At 35.6% G+C, this 25,776-nt stretch overlaps 1 protein-coding gene across 1 annotated transcript in view; it reads right to left on the bottom strand.

Annotated features, from left to right (window-relative positions):
- The window catches only part of LOC107705975 (neurogenic locus notch homolog protein 1-like), a 36,340-nt gene extending 12,405 nt beyond the window's left edge, over positions 1-23,935 (bottom strand). Inside the window, 20 exon segments of the mRNA XM_016509517.1 lie at position 1; positions 4-39; positions 339-540; positions 681-909; positions 2,051-2,203; positions 2,289-2,408; positions 3,525-3,638; positions 4,382-4,720; positions 7,878-7,988; positions 8,076-8,309; positions 9,337-9,450; positions 9,560-9,673; positions 9,753-9,938; positions 10,018-10,173; positions 11,059-11,292; positions 11,390-11,512; positions 12,995-13,333; positions 13,418-13,680; positions 21,205-21,277; positions 23,654-23,935. The exon segment at position 1 is cut by the window's left edge and continues 129 nt beyond it. Coding sequence (XP_016365003.1) covers position 1; positions 4-39; positions 339-540; positions 681-909; positions 2,051-2,203; positions 2,289-2,408; positions 3,525-3,638; positions 4,382-4,720; positions 7,878-7,988; positions 8,076-8,309; positions 9,337-9,450; positions 9,560-9,673; positions 9,753-9,938; positions 10,018-10,173; positions 11,059-11,292; positions 11,390-11,512; positions 12,995-13,333; positions 13,418-13,680; positions 21,205-21,277; positions 23,654-23,717 — 3,205 coding nt within the window. The 5' untranslated portion in view covers positions 23,718-23,935.
- Between the last annotated feature and the right edge of the window lie 1,841 nt (positions 23,936-25,776).

Here is a 25,776-nt window from a genome sequence, read left to right as displayed (position 1 = left end):
GTTCTTACGGGGGGCGGAGTCACACCAGCGCACCAGACTCTGAAACACACAAGCGTCAGGAAATAAAACATGTACCAAATATATCAACATCATGAAAATATACTACTAAAAAATAAAGAAATGAAAAAAAAAAATCACTAGATATATATTTATATAATATCTATTTATATAATATTTAAAAATATACATTATTTTGTATATAAATAAATAAAATAAAATAAAAGATAAAAATAATTATATAACTATATACACTATTTATATAAATTTGTATATATTCCTGTAGATTAATTTACAGATTTCTGTTGTTTAGAGAGGAAAAACAGCGTGTGTTTGTGTACCTGGCAGTTGAGTCCGGTGTATCCGTGTGGGCAGGTGCATTTGTAGGTGCCGTATCCGTCCTGACACATGCCTCCGTTTTGGCATGGCCGCGAGTCGCACTCGTTAACGTCATGCTGGCAGTAATTCCCGGTGAATCCCGGCAAACACACGCATGAGAACGAGTTTATGCCGTCCACACATGTTCCTCCATTAAAACACGAGCTGGTGAGGAGAAACAACACAGATTGAGATTGCCAGTATGCAAATGAAAAAGAATTCAATGCATTTTCATTTTAAAATACGTAAAATGCAAAAAAATAACATGAACTTAAAATGCATTTGAAAAAGTGTCGTGCAAGTACCTCTCAGTGCAGTCGGGTGTGTTTATCTCACAGTTGATGCCGCTGAATCCTACAGGACAGCTGCAGGTGTAGCTGTTGACGCAGTCGGTGCAGTTCCCTCCGTTTCGGCAGGGGGCGCTCACACACTCGTCTATGTCCTCTGCACAGCGCTCACCACGGAAACCAGCCAAACACACACACACAAAGCCGCTCACACGGTCCTGACACACACCGCCGTTACTGCACGGATCTGAGAGAGAGAAGAATTTCAATTACTGCCATATTCAGTCTTTTTATTCAGTATTTTAATAATCTCTTGTTTATTAAGGAATGTTACCACATAATCTATTCTTTTTGTTAATTTGCATGAAATATTTTATTTTTAAAATAAAATGACATTTAATTAATTTTCTTTTTAATGAATTGTTAATTTAATTCACATCAATTTATCTTTATTTTATCATTTGCACTTTTTTATTTTACTTTATTGTACCATTTGAATTACTAAAATGGTGCAAATAAAGCACATTAAATATTTCACTTTTAAAATAAAACTGCATTTTATTTAATTTTCTGTTTTTATTCATTTTTGTTTTAATTTTTTAAATTTAATATAACATTTTTTATTCATTTAATTTCATTTACTGTTTTTACATTAATTTTATTTTACCATTTGTGCTTGTTATTTAGCTTTATTGTACATTCGTATGACTAAAACAGTGCAAATAAATCACATTAATTTTTTTTTAATAAAACTGCATTTTACTTAATTTTCTTTTTTGATTTCTAATTCATTTCATTTTTAATTTTTTACATTAATTTTTATTTTAGCATTCGCACCTGTTATATTGCTTTATTTTACATTTGTATTATTAAAACAGTATAAAAGACATTAAATATTTTATTTCTAAAATAAAACTACTTCATTTCAATTTTCAGTTTAATTTTTTTCACATTTTTTAATTGACTTTTTTACATTTATTTTTATCATTTGCACTTCTGCTATCAATTGTAAAATTTTATTTTACAGAATTTTATTTAACTTTGTTTTTTATTACTTTTTATTTTTTACATTATTTTATTTTATTATTTGCTTGTTATTTTGCTTTATTTGCATTGCTTTAGTAATACAAATGTATAAAGCATATTAAAATGAGGAAAACAAATTCAATTAAAAGAGAGCATAAAACATCACAGAGTGATTTCAAAACCACATATAATAGTTAATTTTTTTATTTTATTCTTGTATAATAGTCCTTTAAAACAATGTCTGTTTTAAAACCTAGCGAGCTGCCTATGAAGACAGCATTACAGGGCATCAAAAGCACCATCTAATGTTCTATGATGCCCAGAAATGCTGTCTAGGTTTGTGCATGTTCTGCGTGTCTTACTTGGCGCGCAGTCGTCAATATCGTTCTGGCACAGATCTCCACTGAATCCGGGATTGCAGCGGCACTTATATCCTCCACGCAGGTTCTCACACACTCCTCCATTAGTGCAAGGATTCCTCACACACTCGTTAATGTCCACCTCACACGTCTGACCTGTAGTGAGACGACAGCGGTTATGAAGAAGATCATGACATGTAGAGAATGTGAAAGACACATGAACTCACACACACACTCTTACCTTGCCATCCAGCAGGACAAGTGCAAGAGAAGCTCTGAAAATCCTCCGATTCGCGACAAACGCCTCCGTTCTTACATGGACGCTGAGTGCAGGGAGCCAAAACGCTCTCACACACCTCGCCTGAAACACACACATTGAGAAAGCGTCAAAACTGATGCAAAAGTTACATACAGGCTAGGGTTATTGTCGTTAACTAAACTTAAATCCACCCGTGTATGTGCGCTCTCGGCGCACTGATCACTAAAACATCATATTTCTGCTTGAACACAGTTCTGTCTATTCATGTAGTTGTCAAAATTAATGTACAGCGAGTGTTTTATAACAGATGCTTGCTGAAGAAGTGTGTTTTGGAGAAGTTTGTGAGGATCAGTGGTGTTTATGTGCATATGGGCATCAGATGCTCCAAACACAGATAGATCTTGTTCTGACAGAGGAACTGTTCACTGATGACGTCGAGCCGCCTTCAGATCGCTGAGTTTTCTCACATTTAGAATGTTTTCATTTTTCATTTATATTTTGGTGTTTAGCAATTCTGAATGGATCCGTATAGTAGTTTATATGCAGTCCTTTGGTGTCTTGTTTAATATGGCAGGTTGAATTGTGCTTATTTGTTAAAGTTACTGTATAATTGAGCTTCACATAATTATACCTTGGAGCCTTGGGCCTTGGAGTAAAAAAGGTTGAGAACCACTGGTATACATGATACTAAAATAACGCTGATACAGGCAGGAAAACACTGCAAAAGCATACTGTACACCCCCTGAATGTTTGTTTATTAAATATTTTGACTAATTTGAGTATGTTTTCTGCTACCAATAAAAGTGTAATACACATTTGAGCATGTTTAAATCCACCCAGAATTCTGCAGGTTTTTCCTCAAAATCAGTGCAGAAAAAGCCTGTTGATTCGGCGCAGAAGTTTCTTTCTTTGTTATTTCAGTCTCACTCTTCTACTGCCTCATTTTTCCAGCTCAGTTCCTGCAGGCACTTCCTTATCTGTTTCTACGGTGACCAGCCGAAGAAGGAAGTCACTTGGCGTTTCCTTCTATTGTCAATTCTTTGCCTCAACAGGAAACAGGAAGGGGCCAAACAGGAAATGGATCTATTTGAGTAGCCACCCTCGACACAGTTATTTCTCGTCCCCTGACATTTTTTCACACACCTCTGCAAAGCTTGCCGTTTCAAAACAAGAACCAGCTGTACAATGGCTGTTATGTGTGTGTGTTCATGTTTGTACCGGTGTAAGGCAGCATGCAGTTGCACTTGAATCCGGCCACATCGTCGATGCAGGTGCCCTGGTTTAGGCAGGGGTTGGACGCACACTCATTAATATTTGTCTGGCAGTTGGGACCTAAACGCAAGAAAACACAGAGTCAAATCATTATCTACACTAAATGCAAAAATAAACTAACAAAAGGGGAAATACATGCTTTTGGGTGTGTAGCATTACAGTACGACAGCATTGTGGCACACTATGTTTACTCTGTTATAAAATTGAGTAATAGTAATTGTAAGCGAATTATATTGTGCAAAGTTTGTTCACACATAAAAAAAAAAACATCTCTTTTGGCTTTGCATTCAATGCTATTTTTAGTAGAAAAAGTGTAGAAAATTGAAGAAGGTTTAAAAGTTAACTGTCACTAATTCTTATGTAGTCTTACATTAAGATTTATTTTATTTGAATAAATCTATTGAAAATTTTTTTTACTGTTATTTTATTTTTATTTATTTTATTATTTATACTAACTACATTTGAAAAAATGTGCATAAAATTGTGCACACACTCTGTTGCCATTTGCATGTAAGCGTTATGCGTTTCATATTAGTAATTTCATTATTACTTAACTTTTAGGTTCAAAATCTAAAAACAGCTATGTCGACTTTGCATTTAATGCGATTTTTAGTATAAAAAGTTCATAAAATTTAAAATGGTTGAATGTGAACCATCCCAAACTCCTCCCATATGTACTGCAAAGGATTTTGTGCAGTATCAGCCCAAAAAGCATGCATACTTTGAAAATCCACTGTAAATAGTATGCAAACGCATTAGACCTAATCTTCCATACTACATTGAATTGGGACACAGCATATTACCGCTGAAGCCGGCTCTGCAGGTGCACACGTAGCCGCTGGTCATGTCCTTACAGGTGCCTCCGTTCACGCACGGGTTGGACAAACACTCATTGATGTTGATGTCGCAGTTGCGTCCCGTCCAGCCGGCCTCGCACATGCATCTGTAGCTGTTGATCTGGTCCAGGCAGTTGCCATGGATACAAGGGTTGCTGGAGCACTCGTCGTGTTTGGAGAGACAGGTGGCGTCACGGAAACCCTCCGGACAGAGGCAGGTGAAGCTGTTGATGCCGTCGATGCAGGTGCCGCCGTTGTGACACGGGTTTAATGAGCAGTCGTCAATGTTGATGTTACACATTGAGCCTGTAAGGAATATCAATACATATAAAAATGTGTGGAAAAGACAAGAGAGAAATGCAATTCGCTGTTACCTTCTGAAATGTGACATATGTGAGTGCAACTGAATAATCAGTGGGAAATAATATAGGATGGACGTGATTTGATTATGAAAGCCTTAGTTACGCGAGTATGATTTTTTTTGAAAATTGTTTTTGTAAGAAGTCCTTTATGCTCACCAAGGCTGCATTTATTTGATCATAAATACAGTAAAAACAGTAATATTGTGAAATTTTATTAGAATTGAAAAAGAACTGTTTACTATACGAATATATTTTAAAATGTAATTTATTCTTGTGATCAAAGCTGAATTTTCAGCATCATTACTCCAGTCTTCAGTGTCACGTGATCCTTCAGAAATCATTCTAATATGCCGATTTGCTGCTCAAGAAACATTTATGATTATCAATGTGGAAAACAGTTGTGCCGTTTCAAATTTTTGTGGAAATCATGACACATTTTTAAAAAGATTGTTTTGATTAATAGAATGTTCAAAAGAACGGCATTTATTTAAAATAACAATAAAGTGATAACAATAATAATAACTACTAAAATAATAAAATTAATTTATAAATATTAATTTATTTAATATATATATATATATATATAATATTTAAAAATAATATATGTACCTTTTTAAATACATTTAAAGTATTTTTAAAAATTATTTTATTTTTATATACACGCACACACACAAATGAAGAAGATTGATGAAATAAATTGAGGAAATATGACCAATTCTGACCTCATTTAAGACAGTAAAGGAGGTTCAAATTGATGTTAGGTTGTTTCTAAGGTCAATATCACATTATCTTCATAATAATAAACAACTGAAAGGCCATATATTTGATTTATATCACATTCACATATGTTGAGAAAAGCCTGTCAATCATTTTCCTCACTGACCATCTGCATTTATCATATATGATGCTCTCCAAAGTCTACAGTGATCTAAGCAGAAGTTTGAGACGTATAACTATTGATAAGTTAAATTGCATAGTAAAGGAATGTTCCTTGGGACTCAGATTTGTGTTGACCTCTTGTTCTTTGTCTGCCTTTGTGTGTGTTTGTGTGTGTGGGCCCCATCCCAAATCTCCAGCCCTGCTCCAAATGCACAAAGGATTTCCTCCACCCTCTTGTGCTCTTTCATTCGTCCTTTCTCTCTGTCTTTCAGACCCGCTCACACACTCGCTGGGGGGAGGGCAGGTCCTACAGAGAGCTGTTTGCAGATACAAAAGGACAGACCCTATTTCACAGACGGCCGACCAACAATTACCCCCTCCACACACACACACACACACACACACACACACACACACCTCCTCTGTAGAGTAATGGGTAACTGTTTGATTCTCTTACAACAGTGGGACTTTATTGCAGTTTCTCTCTCACACCCGCTAAACAGAGTATAATACTTACTACAATACATATAGCGCTGCTCAAGTGTTCAGGTCATACTTAAAAACACCTGTTCACTTGCAGCACCCATAGACTGCCTACTATTAACCTTGGTTTACATTTTAGGGACTATTTCTTAAATCATTTTATAATATAGCAAACAAGGCATTTGAGGCTGTGCTAAATAATCTATATGCATCAAAAACCATGCTGGAAAACATACATACAAAGAAATAAAAATGATGTTTAAAAAGTGAACTTTCCACCTCTTATATGCACAAAGGATTGTGGGCAATATGAGCCCTTAATTACACCCGCTAAACAGAGTATAATACTTACTACAATACATATAGCGCTGCTCAAGTGTTCAGGTCATACTTAAAAACACCTGTTCACTTGCAGCACCCATAGACTGCCTACTATTAACCTTGGTTTACATTTTAGGGACTATTTCTTAAATCACTTTATAATATAGCAAACAAGGCATTTGAGGCTGTGCTAAATAATCTATATGCATCAAAAACCATGCTGGAAAACATACATACAAAGAAATAAAAATGATGTTTAAAAAGTGAACTTTCCACCTCTTATATGCACAAAGGATTGTGGGCAATATGAGCCCTTAATTAATAAAATAAAATTGCAATGACAATCTGTGTACTTAAAGATTTAATTATGACAATATCGGGACATACTAGGCTAAGAAATTATGTTTTTTTTTTCTCTGCATGCAAATATTAGCATCTAGCCAATTTAATTAGCTCAAAATTCTTTATTACTTAACTCTTAGGTTCATGCATATAAAAAAAGCTGTTTCAGCTTTGCATTCAGTGGTATTTTATTAGAAAAAGTTGTAAAATTGAGGTTGAGAAAAGCTCAAAAAACTGTCCTCGCCTTCTTACATAGCGCAAAGGATTATGGGCAATATAAAAGCTGTATATAGCAAAACTTACAAGTAATAAGGCACTTAAATGACTTAAATGTATACTATATATACACAAAAAAAACAGCAAGAAAAAAAAAAGTGTTTTATGTTGCATATGCTTGCCGTTTGCACTCAAACATTAGCATATAGCTAAATTAGTTAAAATTCTTTATTAACTTTTATGTTCATGCATATAAAGACTGCTGTTTTGGCTTTGCATTCAGTGTTATTTTAGTAGAAAAAGTCATAAAACTGAGGTTGAAAACTGTCCTCCACTTATGTGGCATAAAGGATTGTGGGCAATATCATTGCTTAATAAAATAAAGTTGCAATATTGGGACAAACAACAGCATGAGCTAAATTAATTAGTTATTTATGCATTATTAGTTATTAGCTTTATGCATATAAAAACTACTGTTTCTGCTTTGCATTCTAATTTGAAAACAAGATTGTGGGCAATATCAGCCCTTAATAAAATAAAGTTTTGTTTTAAATTGTGTCCTTAAAGGCACTTGATGCCATGCTAAATTGTGAAAGTCCTCCTGCTGCTGTCCTATATTCACAGTATAGCAGGGCCTATTGTATCATTTCCTTAAATGCAACATACAAAGGGTCAGTCTTGTGATCGGTCGGGCCGTGGCATTAATGTAAAGCACACCTGTGTGAGTGTGTGTCCCAGTTGGGAAAGGCAGTCTCTGTCCTGAGTCATATCTGTTATCTGATACACAAGCTCTGCACTTCGCTAGCCACCTGTTCACCTGTTTTCTCACACACACACACACAGATGCTGCTCTGACTCACCTGTGTATCCGGGTTCACACACACACTCGTAGCCGTTGATCTTGTCGATGCACTTTCCGTAGTCACACGGTTTACTCTTGCAGTCGTCAATGTTAATCTCGCAGTTCATTCCTGCGGACGCAATCACGACATGATTATGTCATGATAAATCCACCGTTATATTTCGCACAAGTGTTTTTATGTGCGTGCATGTGTTACCTGTGGTTCCTTTAGGGCAGGTACAGGTGTATGCGTTCTCTCTGTCCTGGCAGGTGCCTCTGTTTCGGCAGGGTTGGCTCAAGCACTCGTTTATGTTGGTCTCGCACAGGCGGCCGGTGTATCCGAGGCGACAATCACAGGTAAAAGTGGCCACACCGTCCCGACACACGCCGTAATGACAAGGGCTCGACGCACACTCGTTTATGTCCAACTCACAGTGAGCGCCAGCAAACCCTGCAGAAATACATTTGAAAAGCCACATTGCAAATTTAGAATGTTGGCAGTGACGCTCATTTCATATGCGAAGATGTTAGCCAATCATAATACAGGTAATTTACATATGGAATTATTTACAGGTTGTGTCTCATTTCGAAGGCTGCACCCTCTGGAGGCCACATACATCACTAGGGCAGCCTCATTTCAAAAAAGTAACCATTACATTCCAAAGCAAGGAAGAAATTACAGTAATTTATGCTCATTGGTTTTATAGCAGTTGCTTTTCTGAAATGAGACATCTTCAATGACGTACGCGGCCAACAAATGCGACCTCCAAAGGGTGCAGCCTTCAAAATAAGACTGAGTTACAATAACAATTCTAAGGATCAGAAATAAGGTGGAATATTGTGAAAATCTTTTTTGGTGATAAAAAAAAAGAGAAGAAATAAGACTAAATGAAAAAAAAAAAATATATATATATTTTTTAAATAAAATACAACAAAAAAAAGTTAAAATAAAATAAGATTAAATAAATTAAGATAAAATAACAGAAAAAAATACAAATAAGATAAAATCAATTAATAAAATGAAAAAAAAAAAATACAATTAAACAAAAGAAAGCAAAATAAAATATTCAATTTTTAAAACAAACTCTAAAGGAGTTTAGAAATGCTGCCTTGGCAACTAACTGATATAAAATAAGTAAAATTATGAAAATTACTATAAAAATAAATTAAAGTATTACTTAAGAATCATAATAAAGAAATACTTAAAAACAAAATGACAAACTTAAGCTAAAATGAAAATGAAAACTAAAAATGAAATCTAATTCAAAATATTAATAAATACATAATAGAAGATAAATAAGATAGAGCTACAAAAACACATTCTAAAATCTAAAGGTTCAGAAAACAAGTGGAATATTTGAACCAAACCTAATGTGAAAATGTTTTTGGTGCAAGAAAATATCACAGCTAATATTATAAATGGTTTTCAGGGGAGAAAACAAATGTAGAAGTGCAGAATATGACTTGAAAATGTGTACCTGGAGTACATTCACAGGTGTATTTGTTCGGGCCGTCTGTGCATTTAGCGCCATTTTTACACGGTGTGCTGGCGCACTCGTCCACATCCACCTGACACAGATTCCCAGAGAACCCTGCAGGGAAAAAAAGCATGCCATGTTTATTTTGACTGCTCACCCACAATGCATCTTCATTGCTAGTTTTTATGATCAGATCTCTAAAAAATTATAATGCCGTAGTCACCTTTGGGGCATTCGCAGTGGAACGAGTTGATCTGGTCGATGCATTTTCCGTTGTTGAGGCAAGGCTGTGATGCGCAGTCATCGGTGTTTATTTGACAAAACACGCCCTCGTAACCTACACACCAAAACAATCCGTCCGTCAGACCACAGTAATGATGCGCTTCTGATGCAGGTCAGTGGTCAAAGACTCATACCTGGCATGCAGATGCAGTGGAATCCACCGATCTGGTCGAGGCAGGTGGCGTCGTTCTGGCAGGGGTTTGACTTGCACTCGTTGACATCCATTTCGCAGCGTGGGCCTTCATAACCTTGGAGACACTTGCACTGGAAGGAGCCTTTAGTGTTGAGACACCGTCCGCCATGCTCACACGGGTTTGCGCCTGAAATGCAAACAGTACTGTAATGCAGAAGTCGTTCTGCATTTTATATTCTTTCTAATCTATCATGTTCTATACTTACCAAGCGAGCACTCGTCAATGTCTTGGTTGCAGGCCGATCCCGTGTACCCAGGCGGACAGGTGCAGATGGCTTTTCCGCTCACCGGGTTCGTGTCGCAGTTTGAGCCTTTCTGACACGGATTACTGATGCAGGCGTCGTCAAGGTGACACAGAAGACCTGTGGGTAACAATTTTGTTATTGTTAACCGAAACCAAAACTGTTAACAATTGGTTATGGTTACTGAAATTAAGCTGGAATAAAATGAAAATATATAAAAGATATGTTTTTCATAGACAGACATGAAATAAAATGCAATTTAAGTATAAATAATGCCCATAAAATTAACTAAACTGAACTAAAATAAAATATTAATATTTACGTATGCTAAATAACAAAAGCTATTGTTTTCGTAATTGAATTATAAACAATGTCCATAAAATAAACTAAAACGAACTTAACTAAAACAAAATAATAAAATTATTTAAAAAAATAAATAAAAGCTTTTGGTTTTATAGACAGAAATGAAACAACTGAAATATAAATAATAGCTATAAAATTAACTAAACTGAACTTAACTAAAACAAAATAATTTAATTAAATTTAACAAAACAAAAAGTAAAATATAAAAAATATAAAAGCTATCGTTTTCATATACAAATGAAATGAAACGCAACTGAAACATAAATAACGCACATAAAATAAAATATAAAAATAACAATTGTTTACATAGAGATAAGTGAAATAAACAAAACTGAACTTAATTAAAATAAAAAAAGATAAAATCTGAGATGAAAAATTTTAACTCATAAAACTTGAAATGTAGAAATGTTGCCTCGGCAACTAAAATAAAATAAGAATAAGTTGAAATGAAAATGAAATAAAATAAGTAGAGGTATAAAAATGACTAAAACAAACTGAAATAAAAAAAAAGCTAAAATGACTAAAACTGAAATGAAAATGAAAACTGAAAATATACAAATAAAAAGTTACAAATCAAAAAACTTTAACAGTATATAAAGTAACACTGGTATATAAAGAAATTAAATTAGAAAGCGCACGTACCTGTGCGTCCGTGTGGACACTCGCAGAAGAACGACGCGACTCGATCGTGGCAGGTGGCACCCTGTGAGCAGGCGGCGCTGGCGCAGTCGTCGATGTTCTCGCTGCAGTCGTTGCCCGTCCAGCCGTTCACACACACGCAGTGAAAGCCGCCGATGGTGTTGTGACACGTTCCTCCGTTCTGACAAGCGTTAGGAGAGAGCTCGCACTCGTCCACGTCCTCCGTACAGTACTGACCTGAAGGAGGAGGGGGTCAGAGGTCACATGTGAAGTGCATGCTAAATATTTATTACACTCTATTATCATTACTATTGTTGAGTACAAAAAGTAGTACCGGTCCAGTGTTTGTCGCAGTGGCAGTTGTAGGTGTTGACGCTGTCGATACACCTGCCTCCATTCTCACAGGCATGCTGGGTGCAGTCGTCAACGTTATGCTCACACGTCTGACCTGTGAACCCTGCGAGAGACAAATGATTCACGTTCAATACACATCAGAGTCTGAGGCCTTACACGGAGTATGTTTATGTGCTCGAGTGAGTAACTGAGTCATCTAGGTGACTCATTGAGATGAAATATAAACTAAGACAACAAAAAAAAAAAGTGCCGCATCCAGACAAACTGTTAATGAATAACCGTGCACATGCAGGGTTAGTAATATATGCTGCAACAAAAGCTGTTGTTTTTGCAGACAGAAATTAAATAAAACACAATTTTATAAATAATATTAGTATAAATAATGGCAATAAAATTAACTAAACTGAAGTGTAATCTAAATTCAAAATTGTTAAAAGTTATTTATTTGTTCATTCATTTCTTTTTTCATTAATTCATATTCATTGATAAAAATTATTTGTAAGTTGATTTATTTATTCATTCATTCATTTATAGGAAATGCGTTTATTCATTTATCAATTCATTCATTTATTAAAACATGATTTATTCATTTATAAAAAATATTTATTCATTCATTCATTCGTTTATAAAAATTATTTCTTCATTCATTCATTTATAAACATTTATTTATTCATTCAAAATTTTTTATTTATTTATACATTCATTCAAAAATTATTTATTTATTCATTCATAAAAATATTACTTAATTCATTCAGTCACAAAAAATATTTATTCATTCATAAAAAGTATTCATTTATAAAATGTTTTCATTTATAATTTTTATTTATTTATTCATTCATTCATTATTCATTTATACAAATGTATTAATTTTCTTCATTTTTATAAATGAAAACATGTTATAAAATGTATTCATTTATAATATTTATGTATTTATTCATAAAATTATTCATTCATTTGTTAAAATTATTAATTAAAAATATTTTAATATTCATTTATTTATAAAATGCATTTATTTATGTATTCATTCATTCATAAATGTGACCCTGGAGCACAAAAGCAGTCTTAAGTCGCTGGGATATATTTGTAGCAATAGCCAAAAATACATTGTATGGGTCAAAATTATTGATTTTTATTTTATGCCAAAAATCATTAGGATATTAAGTAAAGATCATGTTCCATGAAGATATTTTGTAAATTTCCTACCGTAAATATATCAAAACTTAATTTTTGATTAGTAATATGCATTGCTAAGAACTTCATTTGGACAACTTTAAAGGCGATTTTCTCAATATTTAGATTTTTTTGCACCCTCAGATTCCAGATTTTCAAATAGTTGTATCTCAGCCAAATATTGTCCTATCCTAACAAACCATACATCAATGGAAAGCTTATCTATTCAGCTTTCAGATTATGTATATATCTCAATTTCGAAAAATTGACTCTTATGACTGGTTTTGTGGTCCAGGGTCACAAATTATTCATTTATAAAAAAATCATAAATTTTTTAATAAAAATTTATATTATTTTAATTCATTCATTTAATCAAATTTTACATTTAAAATGACATACAAATAAAGGCACTGACCTGGCAGACAGGTGCAGGCATAGGTGGTGTCGCTGGTCTGTAAGCAGGTGCCTCCGTTCCTGCAGGGCGAGGGGTGGCAGGGGTGGTAGAGGCGCTCGCAGTGTGTGCCGGCGTACTCAGGTGGGCAGTGGCACAGGTACGAGCCCACCTCATTTTTACAAGTGCCTCCGTTCCGGCAAAGGGAGGGCGAGAGGGCGCACTCGTTCACGTCCTGCCGACACGTCTGGCCGTGGAAGTTAGGAGGGCAGGTGCAGATGTAGTGCGAGTCGAATGCTGAACACTGTCCGCCGTTGGCACAGGGGTTCGATGCACACGGGTCGGCCTGCTGGCATGTTTTACCTGCGGAAAGACAGAGGTTAACTTTATCACTGTGCAACCCGTGAGGAAGAGCATCTAGTTTGGGTGATATATTTGCAGGCGTACCTGACCATCCAGGTGGGCAGCGGCAGGTAAAGGTCTCGAGCGTGAGCAGAGAACACGTCCCTCCGTTTCGGCACGGGGAGCCCATGCATGCGTGATTGACAGGCGTCAGACAGAGCGGACCGCTGTATCCCAGCACGCAGTCGCAGGTCAGCTCCACGTCATTGCCCTGCGTCCGCGCGCGACACACGCCTCCGTTACGACACGGCGACGGGCTGCACGGGTTCAGGAACTGACATTGGGGGCCGACGAAGTCTGCAGGACACCTGAAGAAACACAAAACATGGAACAATTCTATTATTATTTAACAAAGGTTTTGAACAAAATTTTCAAGTGAAGGTTTTTTTTTTTAAATTACAGAAACGCAAATATTTCTTTTAAGAGTTATGGGCATGCTAATTATGCTTATGTATTTATATTTATTCATTAACTCGTATTTATATGCGTTTACAAAGTCTGCAAGACACCTAAAGAAACACAAAAAACACACAGATTATAATATTACTTAATATTTCAAGAACAAAATTGTTTCAAGAGAGCTAAATATGAAAAAAGCTCCAAGTGAAATTTTGTTTTCTTAAATTAAACACTATATAGAATAATACATATATATATAAAACCTATTTGTATATAAAAAAGGGGGAAAAACAAATAATAAATCTTTTTTATTTTAATTTGAATATTTTTTAGGGTTATGGTCATGGCAATTGGTTTTATATATTTTATATATTTACATACATTCATTAATTCATAAGTATTTACGAAGTCTGCAGCACACCTCAAGAAACACAAAACACAGAGATTTTAATAGCATTAATTAACAATAGGCTGACAACACATTTGTCTTAAAAATGAGCCAAAAGTGAAAAAAAAATTGACTTTTTTTTTACATTTTAGAAGTGAAATGTTTCTTTAAGGGTTACGGTCATATAGATTTAGATAATTAGTCATGAAATCAGTCATTAATTGAAAACCTTCAAGTAAAAAAATTTACTTAATTTTTACATTTAGAGTTAAAGTCGTAATTTGTTTTATATAACAACTGCAGAAGTCTATGATGTGTTCTCATTTAGATGGCCAAGTAAACGTATGTGTGTGTGCATGTATAAAACAGTGTGTGAAAGAAAGACACTGTTCAAACTCATCTAAATTCCTCAGGGCGATCAGGAGCCCACACAGTGTCACATGCTCTCTCTCTCTCTCTCATATGAACACATACGAACACATCAAATGACACATCTGAACACTTTCTTTAACAGCCACTAAAGGTCATTTCAAAAAGTGAAGCTGAAAGTAAGATATAGTAAACGCAGTGTGTTTTATTCATGCGAGTGTGTATTTGTGAGCTGCAGCAGGTGTGTGCATAAATAAGAGCAGCTGTGATGCAGGCCCCTCCCACTGCACTCTGCCCCTCCCCCAACGCCTGTTGCCATGGCGAGTGGCATAAGGTCACTAAGGCAGCTCCCAAGAGAGGATCAAACTCCACCCCTCCCAAACTCCTGCTGCTGATATCTCACTTTTATCAGCACAGAATCTCCATTGGCATTATTTGATCTCATCCATATTCATCATTTTAATTTTTTCGTTTTTCTATGTGCTTATCATAAGTCTGTATTAAACATATCACAACCTAGGCTGAACATATCAAAATATTAGCGCTTGTTTCTTTCTTTCTTTCTCAAATTTCACATTTGAAATAAATTTCTAATTTTTATTTGCAGAAGTTTGGCTCTTAATATATAGAAATTATTTAAAAAATGTAGTTCATTGTGTTTTTATTAATTCATTGTTCTTTAATAGTAAAGAAAAAAAAAAAAATTATAATTTTAAAAGTATATAATAATAAAAGAGATTATTTTAATAATATATTTTTATTTTATAAAATAAAATATTTTTCAAAAATTAAAAAATAGAATAAAATGTATATTATACACAAATACATAAATTTATAAATATAATAGGTTTTAAAGCGCAATACTGTATGTAGCACAGTGCATTTTAATGAATTCAGTTGCTCTTTAACAGGAAACAACAATGAAAAATCCAAAATTGCAATTTAAACAAAAAAATGAAATACAAAAAAAAAAAATATATATAAACATTTTTAGAGCAATAAAGGATGTTTATGACAAATATTAGCAGTGTAGCGTTATTAAACATACAAAGAGTGCATGTGTCTGCTTATTAATCAAAATCAACTATAGATCACAACTGGAAGTTATTACAAGCACTCAATGATGGTTTAAAGTGGGTAAGCAAATACATTAATAATTACATACATTTTCAAGTGTAGCTTGATGCTAATTGTACTTCTTATTATATTTTAGGATGTAGCCTATTCTTGTAAGCATTATAGATAGTTAGTGTTTCTGGTGTAGAGCCAAACTTTGTTTCTCTTAATTTAAAGCTGTATATTGAGCAGCGGACGGTGTTAAATCCATTTACGAGATACAGTGGGTACGGAAAGTATTCAGACCCCCTTAAATTTTTCACTCTTTGTTATATTGCAGCCATTTGCTAAAATCATTTAAGTTAATTTTTTTTCCTCATTAATGTACACACAGCACCCCATATTGACAGAAAAACACAGGGAAAAAAATTAACTTAAATGATTTTAGCAAATGGCTGCAATATAACAAAGAGTGAAAAATTTAAGGGGGTCTGAATACTTTCCGTACCCACTGTACATATCTGAGGAAAAATGCATTGTTGGTTGGCGCCACCTAGCGTGCAGGTGTGAATTAGCAGAAGGCGAACAATCGTTTCGCGTTCGGTGTGAAAGCACCGTTCGTCGGCGATTCGCCTCGCTTTTTCGCATCGCACTCAGTGTGGAAAGGCCTTAATAATAAAGACATCCCATGGCAAACACTTGCATGCACAGATGCGTCGGTTTGAGTTTACTTAAGGCATTAACTCTCTCTCTCTCTCTTTGTCCCCAAAGACAGAAGCAGAAGTCATCTGCAGCCCGTCGTGGCAACAGGTCCGAGAGCAGGAGTGCGTGTGAGATTCGACTCTGAACAGATGCTGTGGTGACCTATGACCCCTGAGCACATTTGTGACTGCAGGCTACAGACCCCCCCATTCCAGTGGGCCGGTCTACCATCTGCTGCTGCCTTCTGTGCGTGTGTGTGTGTGCGTGTGCGTGCGTGCGTGTGTGTTCACACCACAGACTTCCTGCCCTCGGTGTGAATCAAAACAACAAACTTCGTTTCGTTTTCTGTGTCTGGCTCTCAGCGCCAGATTCTTGCGCTTCACACCTTACAAACACAAGACATTGGGGCCAGTTTGAGTCAGTTTATGTTTTGATGATCACTACAAGTAGAGAACTGATCAAATATGTATTTGTTCCTCATATTTGTTGTGATGGTTTCTGGCATTATAAAACACTTTTCTACCATTTTTACAGGATAAATGACTTGATCTCATCAATGACTCATTGATCTTGTCTTAGTAGATCTGAGTCGCTCGCTTCACTTATGTCAAAACAATGTGCTTTTGACATTTTAATTTTTTATTTCTATTTGGTTTTATTTTTCAATTTTAATTTTAGTAATTTTATTACTTCAACTTAAACTTTTTTTATTTCAGTTGTTGCCAAGGCAACATTTCTCTAAGTTAAGTTTTAATTTATTTATTTTTTAAGTTTAAGTTTTAGTATTATTTATATTACATTCAATAATATTTTGAATTAGCTTTTATTTTTATATTTTCAGTTGACATTTTAATTCTAGTTTAGGTTTTAGTCATTTTATGTTCTTTCGTCATTTTTAGTTTTTTTATATTTCTATTTTTCTTAATTTTTTTGGTTTATTTTAGTTTTAGTAATTTTAGTACATCTACTACTACAACATTTTATTTCATTTAGTTGCAAAGGCAACATTTCTGATTTTAAAGAGACGTTTTTCATTAAGTTTTTCAACTAATATTTATTTTATTGTCATCTTTATTTATTTATTTACCTTTATTTCATCTTTATTTATATGTCGGGCATTTCACTTTATTTGAGCTTTATTTCAAATAATGGAAAAATACAGTTCTTCTTATATTGTGATTTTGAACTCTAGTTACAGGTTTACCTTCACACACATATTTTCAGTTCTGGGACGAGAACAGCAGGACAGCACGTAGTTAACCATAAACTGTGCATGTAAAACCACACATTAGAAACAAACTAAATGCATGACATGGAAGTTTATGTGAAATTCTCGAATGCGGAAGTTACTCAATAAATGTCATGCGTTCAGACACTGCTGTTTCAGCTTTTGGTGGAAAGCCAAATTTAGAAACGTATGGTCTGCGTGTCTTTCTGTTCTCCTGCTCATAAACATTGCGATTCATTCTACAAATAGCTCTTGTAATGCACATCATCCCCCAAAATACAGCACATGCTTTCTGTGACGACGCATTCAAAAAACACACACACAAATATATTAGATTAGTCTCAAAATTATGACACTCATCCAAAAGCTGTCACCAATCCAACCACAACCAGCGATAGAATGTCATAAAACATTCCAGGATTCAAATGACATCTCTGTAATTATAATTCCACACTTCCAATTACCTTCCCACCCTCCAACATTCCAAAACTGATGTCAGGTGCCTTTGGAATGATCGTAGAACACTTAATCATGTTCATAAACATAAACCTAACAATACATACATACATACATACATACATACATATATATATATATGCTTTATTTTTATTTCAGTTATAGTAATTTTAGTACTTACATTTATTTTATGTATTTCTATTTTTTCTGTCTTTCTATAGTTTTTATATTTCAGCTTTATTTTAATTAACTAAAAATATTTGTAACAGCTAACAATGACAATACTGCTGCCCATACATAACCAACCCTGACATGGCTGAGCTTATACTTAACACCCCCATAACTCTGACCACACCTAAAAGTGGTTTTAATTTGGCATCACCCAAAAAGGTCAAGTTTCCTAGTCTAGAATTAGTATGTAATCTAGTATAAGTACAGACTCAGACTGTGAGTGCCAGAGTTTTGCCCCTGCACTTGATCTGTGATCTGTGTCATAAACGATCATCACAGGCAACTTTAACTCCACATAAAGTATGTCAGAAGTTCATGTGAAGTTTACCAATTTCGAGCAGCGCTGACCTCAATTCAGACGCAACAATTCAGAAAAATCCCCACACACTCACACACACAAACACCTGCCATTTACAAACAATTTCCAAGGTTGACAATCGGACCACACAGGAAAGGCATCAAAGTTCACATGAGATATTTCTGGGAGGGATCAAAAACATCTCTGCTCTTCCGGTTTATCATCGGGGTCATCACAACGGGATGTTCAGGGTTTGTCCCCCAGTGAATGTGCCTACGAACCACTCAACAACGAGAGATATGATCTCTCTCATCCTTTCTAGACTGACTCATTCATTCATTAATTAGTGCCATTTGATAAGGCAATCAAAACTGTTATTATTGCTCATAATCAAGATTACTGATTTACAGTACAGTGCTACATATGTGAATGATGCCTCAAATCAAGCGGCTTGTTGTAGACAATAAAACCGGTAAAATCCCATAGATTTGCAATGAACAAAAGACCAGAACAACAAATTAGTAAGCAACCATATAGAATGACCTAGCAACCATCCAAAACACCCTAGCAACCAATCAGAACACCCTAGCATAATAACGTCAACTACTGCACAGGGAAACACTGACCTTTTCATAATAAAAAGGTGGGGGAGGGGACACAGAAATCACCCAGAACACCCTAGCAACCACTCAGAATACCCAACATCCTAGCAACCATCAAAAAACATCATAGCAACCATTCAGAATACCCAAAACCCTAGCAACCATCAAGAACACCCTAGCAACCACCCAGAATATGCAACACCCTAGCAACCATCAAGAACATCTTGGCAACTATTTAGAATATCCAACACCCAAGCAACCACCCAGAATAACCAACACCCTAGCAACCCTCAAGAACACTCTAGCAACCACTCAGAATACCCTAGCAACCAGTCACAATACCCAACACCCTAGCAACCATTAAGAACACTCTAGCAACCACTCAGAACACCTAACACCCTAGCAACCATCAAGATCACCCTAGCAACATATCAGAACACCTTAGATAATGAGGGCAACTTTTGCACAAGCAAACACTGACTTCTTCCATCAAAAAGGGGGGACATAGCAACCATCTAGAACAACATAGCAACCACTCAGAAAACCCTAGAACAATGGCGACATCTTCTGCACAAGCAAATACTCACTTCTTCCATCAAAACAGATTTTCACTAAGGAAAGAAATCATAGAAACCATCTAATTCCACATAACAACCATTAAATTCACCCTAACAACTAATCAGAACACTCTAGAATAATGGCAGCAACTTTTTCACAGGCATACACTCGCATTTCCATCAAAAGAGGAAAAAAATAGTTGTGCTTTCATTTTATTTTAAACAGTTTAGGTATAAAACAAGATGTGGAATCTTTTCCTAGACAGGAAAATGCATGATTAAATGTAGAACGATAAGCGTGGCTAACAGTCTCACACACTTGTTTGCTTTTAAATTTCCCCCTTTAAAGCATCACACACACACACACACACACACACACACACGCACACTGAGGCCTTTCTCATGAGTTCCTGCCGTCTTATTACCCCCTCCACCATCTGCCGTCCAAAAAAGACACCATTCACACACACACAAACAGCCTCACGAGTGTAAGAAAACACACAATGAAAGCGACAAAGATCGAGAAATAAACAATTTAAAACAAACATGTTCTGATTTTGATGGCCAAATCATAGTAAATCTTGCTATATGCATCCTATGAGAATAAATGCAAGGTTTATTCCATGCTAAGTGTGTGTGTGTGTGTGTGAGACAATAGGAGGTGAGGGCCAGCTGTTGGGCTGAATGGCATGAATAGACATTGACAGAAGCAGCGTCCCACTGCAGCAGGGCACCAACGGACTACTGGGGGGTTGGTAGGGAGGTCTTTTATCCAAGTTTGAAACAGAATGACTATGGGCGCGTGCACGTTCGCACATGCACACACACACACTCAAAAGATGCTGAGTGCTTTGTTTTGGTTGCTTTGGTTACTAAGAAGGGGTTTGGGCCTAAAGATGCAATCTCAGAGTGGTAGATCACAGCTTACAAACAAATACACAGGTATACACACATGGTCAGCAAAGAACCACTGAGCTGCTATATTTTATAGATTCAGAAAGTTCTTCATTCGTTAGGTTTTCAGATTCATGTTTTGGATTCTAGGTCCAGAACAATGATGGTTTTCCACAAGAATTTTTTTTTTTTTTTTACATGAAAAGGTTCTCCTAAAGGTTCCAAAACAGGGTTTTCACAGCGATGCCACAGAAGTACCATTTTTGGTGCCACTTTTCAGTGATCAGTTCTTACAAGAACCATTTTTTGTTAGTGTAAAGAAAATTTTAACGCTCCAGAGAATCTTTAGTAAAATGGAAAGTTTCCATGAATAGTAAAAGTTCTTCATGGAATCATATATGCCAATAAAGAAACTACATTTTTGAGAGTGCACTCTTAAAAATTAAGCTTTCAAATGGAGGTTTTCACAGTGATGCCATAGAAGAACAGTTTTGGTTCCCCAGACATTTTTTCTTAGCGTGAAGAACATTTTAATGCTCTAAAGAACCTTTTGTACAATGGAAAGGTTCCATGGCTGTTAAAAGTTCTTCATGGAACCAATGCCATAAAAAAAAGTTATACTTAGAACCTTTAGTATGTTTTTGTAACGTACCTGCATGTTGCTTCTCCGCTCGGCTTGAGCTCGCATATTCCTCCATTCTGACAGTATTCTGAGCATCTTTGCCCTAAACACAAAGACAAACATCTGTTACTGCATCCTAACACACAAATCACCTGCAGAAAACCAGGTCGAACATGCACCCACCCACCTGCGCATCCCATAGCACACCTGTCAATGCAAACGCACATGCTAACTCCTCACAAAAGAACCTCGCCACCTATAGACTTCAACAAGGCCCAGATCCCTTTGTTTTGTGGCCCCGATGGAGAGCCACTGGCCTTTTGTTGGGCTGTGAATAACTGACTTTGATGGAGGAATGGAGGGGGGTTCTTGACTATTCATCCAAAGAGATCCTGAAAAATCCAGTTATCCAACACTGAGCCTGGAAATAGCTCCACATCCTCAACAATTCCCTCTCCATGTGGCAGTCAACCTTAAACAAGGGTTTAAACTCAAAATACAGTCTTCCCGTTTCAGTATTAATATATCAGCTTCACACTACTTTAAGTTCAGCTGACAGTGTTGGGATGTGCACATCTTGACTTTTATGCAGTCTGGGTAAGCATTCAATATGTTTTAATAAGTCAAATGTGCCCATTTACGGAAGGAAGCATATTTATTTCGCAGGAGCGTGTATCATCACACTTTAAGGATTAACAGCGCATCTAGGCCAGTCGCTCTAGGCTGCAGTTGTGCACTTGTTGAATGAAACCAGCTGCCTGCAGGCGGTCTTTAATTGGTAACAACTGTCTAGAGACAAAGCTCTTAGTCAAAACTCTCAGACTAGTTCTTATTACGGATTAAACCACTAGTAGTACTAATTCTCTTTTTGTTTCTTTAAAACGTAGAACTTCAATGCACAGACTAGGCCGTACAATGGATTTCATACATTTTTTGACTAGTAAACTTAAGTACATTTTTGACTGAATAAATTTACATGACTTTTTCAGTCATTAATGATTATTGGAAAGAGATTTCACAAAGTCATTTTTTAGAGATTGCGAATAAAATGTTAAAGTTTTACATTTTCTTTTAAATTTAAATTTTTTTATTTAAAGTTAAACATTTTTTATATGTTTTTTCCTATGCGTTTTCGTTTTATTATTTCAAATATTATATTATTTTATTTATTTTTATATTTAATTATCCATTTTATATAGGCCTATTAATTTAGTTGACTTTAACCTAAAAATTGCCTGAAATGTTTTCAGCGACTGTACCCATGTTTTTGGATTAAATACGATGATACATGAATATGAATACTAGTGCATTCTATATTTCAAAGTACCATGGTATTACCATCAGATACCATTACTGTACCCGGGTACCACCACAGTACTTCTTATTTGGATATTTTCGCTTACTTCACTTGTTTACTTCAGGTTTGAATCACTTTAAAAAGCTTTTGTTTCGTTTCCCGTCTCTTCTGTCTAGTTGTGTCATTTCCCCTGTCTGTCAGGCTCTCGGTTCCTCCACGGGTGCCTGTCCTGGCGGCGTGGCCCGCGCGTGTGTGGAGGTGGAGGGAGCGCGCGCGCGACAGCTGCGGAGCCCACGCCGCGCGGACAAAAGAAATCAGAGTCCAGCACGAGCCCATAAAACAGTCTCGAGCCATTGTTTACCAGCGCACGAGAACAACAGCACAACCCCTCCTCACCCTCCCTCTCTCCTTCATTCACGCACAGATCGCTTTCCTCCAGACTCCACACACAATGCAACTCAATCAACATCAGGGACAAGACAAAAAAATCCTGCGCACTAAAAAAACAACCGCAATAACTTCAGAAGTCAAGCATTTACACTGTCATAAAGTTACAGCGATACTTCTGAAGTTACTCAACTTTAACGTGAAGACATTAATCTGTGATCTTTACGGTTATACGCATGATAACAAGAACAGAGTTACATAAGTGAGTGAAAGAGATAAATAACAATTCAGATAAATTGGAAAAACCTTTTATAAGTGGCAAAAGTGGTCCAGTTCACCCTGTATGCATGAACTTGTACCGAATTACACTTTCAATTCAACTGAATCTTTAACAATATCGATCACCAATCAATAATATACTGACCAAAGGACGAGCGAGTTTAATATATGAATTTCTTTCCAAAAGCCTTTGTTATTTTATTCAATGTTAATTTTTATTTTCTCAACTGACACATTATTTATGTATTTTCATTGTCGATTGCTACTTTGGCACTATTGTATCATGCAAAAACCATGCAAGTACTTGATTTAAAATAATGGAAATGAAAGAAAAAAATAGATGTGACGAAAATAATTTTATCAGTATGAGGCTATTCTGTGCAACAAGTGACGCTCAAAGCACAAGTTGCGCAGAATTATCACTACAAGCAGAGCAAAACCAAACTCAATAGTGTGAAAATGAATCAACGTTTTACATGCATATAATGTTATTAGAGTTGCACTTATGTTTGATACCTTGTGCCACCGTCGCGAGCGATGCTGCCGTCAGTAGCGTTAATTTCACCAAGAAACGGTTCATAACTCCGCCTCGGCGTTACAACTTCTTTAAAATCCTTCCTGAAGTTCTCATAGATCCCCAGAAGTCTTCTTTAAATCTCCAGAAAGTGCAAAAGAGTTAGAATAAATATCCGTGTTAATTAATAAATAAATCCCAGCGTCTCTCAAGAGCGTGTCTGCCGCTCGTGGGAAACTCTCCGCTTGATTCTGCGCTCGTTGCGCGCGTGTGCTGATGTCACTGTCGCGTGGGACTCTGAACGCGCTCCTCTCGAGGACTTCTCACGCTCGGGACGGAAAGCGCCCGCCCCCGTTATCCATCCGCGCAGGCACTGAGGGAGAGATTTGCTTCAAATTAATGTGGAACTGAAAAAAATGAAAAGAGCGAACACTCCCTGCACAGTTTAGTTTCACCGCAAGGGAAGGAAAAAAACACTTTCTCACACTTTCTTCCCAGGGTGAATGTGGGATATACAGGTTTATTCCTGTCCCATGTAGAGGATTGAGGAGGGACTAGGGCGGATCACTGCTTTCTCCTGGCGCCAGTTCGGACCCATAGCAAAGCGGGGGAGGCCTGATTAACAAATCAAGACCCAGTGCTGAAAGTGTGCGTCTTTTGTCCCTAAATTCTAAAGGAGGGAGAAGTTTAGCCTATCACCGGGAAACGTCTCAAGTTTTTTGGACATGGCACCATGCCATGGGTGTTTGGACATATAGGCTAATACTAGGCTATGTTTTTTCTGAGTTGGTACCTTGGTAAACATTGACTTTTTGGACATATGGTAATACCATGTACTTATTATATACCATACTTAATATTAAAAACACACAAGAAATAAATATGTATGCCTTTGTTCTATTTAGAATGTCAAAAAAATATATTATCTATTATATTAAATCTATATATATACATTTTTTCTAATATATAGTGAAAAATTTAAGGGGGTCTGAATACTTTCCGTACCCACTGTATATATATATATTCTATTGTATGTGTTTATATATATTGAAAGAAAATTGGTGTACAAACAATTTTCACTCAGAAATTGCTAGTAAATTTCTCAAATTAAGAAACAGCAAGTAACAAATTTAATTAAATGTGAAATTTTGATGTAAAAATACTGAAATAGTATCTTCTTTTAAAAGGTACTCCAGTAATCTTTGTTTAATTTACTTTTAAAAATCATTTTTTATAATATGTTCAAAATCAAAACACAAGTTTATATATACAAATTTTTAAATGTTTTTTAATAAAAAATGTTTAATGTTTTTTAATATATATACAGTATATTTGAACATATTTAGTGTAAAAGTACTTTGTATGTGAACATTTCAAGCATTTAGTACTATTGTGTGTGTGTGTGGTGTGCATGTCTGTGTGTGTCGGCCCGTGGGAACATTCTCATTGTGGAATCTGCAACCACAGGGCATACAAAAAAAGAGTTGAATGTGAAGGCGAAAGAGAGAGTGTGTGCCAATACTGTAACTGACGAAATTGATGAGCTTGAGAGACAAATAACGTCTCGTCGTGCTACTGAGGATTCATTTTGATTCTTAAATGCAAATCTGCAAGTGATTGCAGAAAGGTTTAAAAAGTCTCATGCACTCAGATTTGAGCAGCGGCACTTCCTTTTTCCTCTGTTCCTAAAACTCCCTTCCTTCCCATTTGAACACACACAAATTTTCACAGGGACAGTGGTTTTGTGTTTTGTATGCATAAGGGCTTTGAACATTAAAGGTTTACATGCACATCTTGCACATTTCTTCATCAGCATTTTTGTCTTGCTTAGCAGCAAAAATGTATATTATACACACATATATACAGTATATATATATACTGTATATATATATATATATATATATCAAAATTAAAGGTGTATTCTCTGAAAACATATTTTATTCTTGTGAAAAAGACTTTAATTGTATGCCTTTTTAATTCATAAGTGAATGTATCATTTAGTAATTTTTTTATATTTAGTTTTTATAAAATTAAGTTTAATAATTTTAAAGTGATCTATGTTTTTCTACTGACCATTTTCTTACATATAAGCAGAATATATATATATATATATATATATATATAT

The sequence above is a fragment of the Sinocyclocheilus rhinocerous genome, unplaced genomic scaffold, assembly GCF_001515625.1.
Source record: "Sinocyclocheilus rhinocerous isolate Xijiao unplaced genomic scaffold, SAMN03320098_v1.1 scaffold1045, whole genome shotgun sequence".
NCBI classification, from domain to species: domain Eukaryota; kingdom Metazoa; phylum Chordata; class Actinopteri; order Cypriniformes; family Cyprinidae; genus Sinocyclocheilus; species Sinocyclocheilus rhinocerous.
The sequence above is the reverse complement of the archived record's forward strand: the minus strand, read 5'-3'. Positions and strand labels throughout refer to the sequence as shown.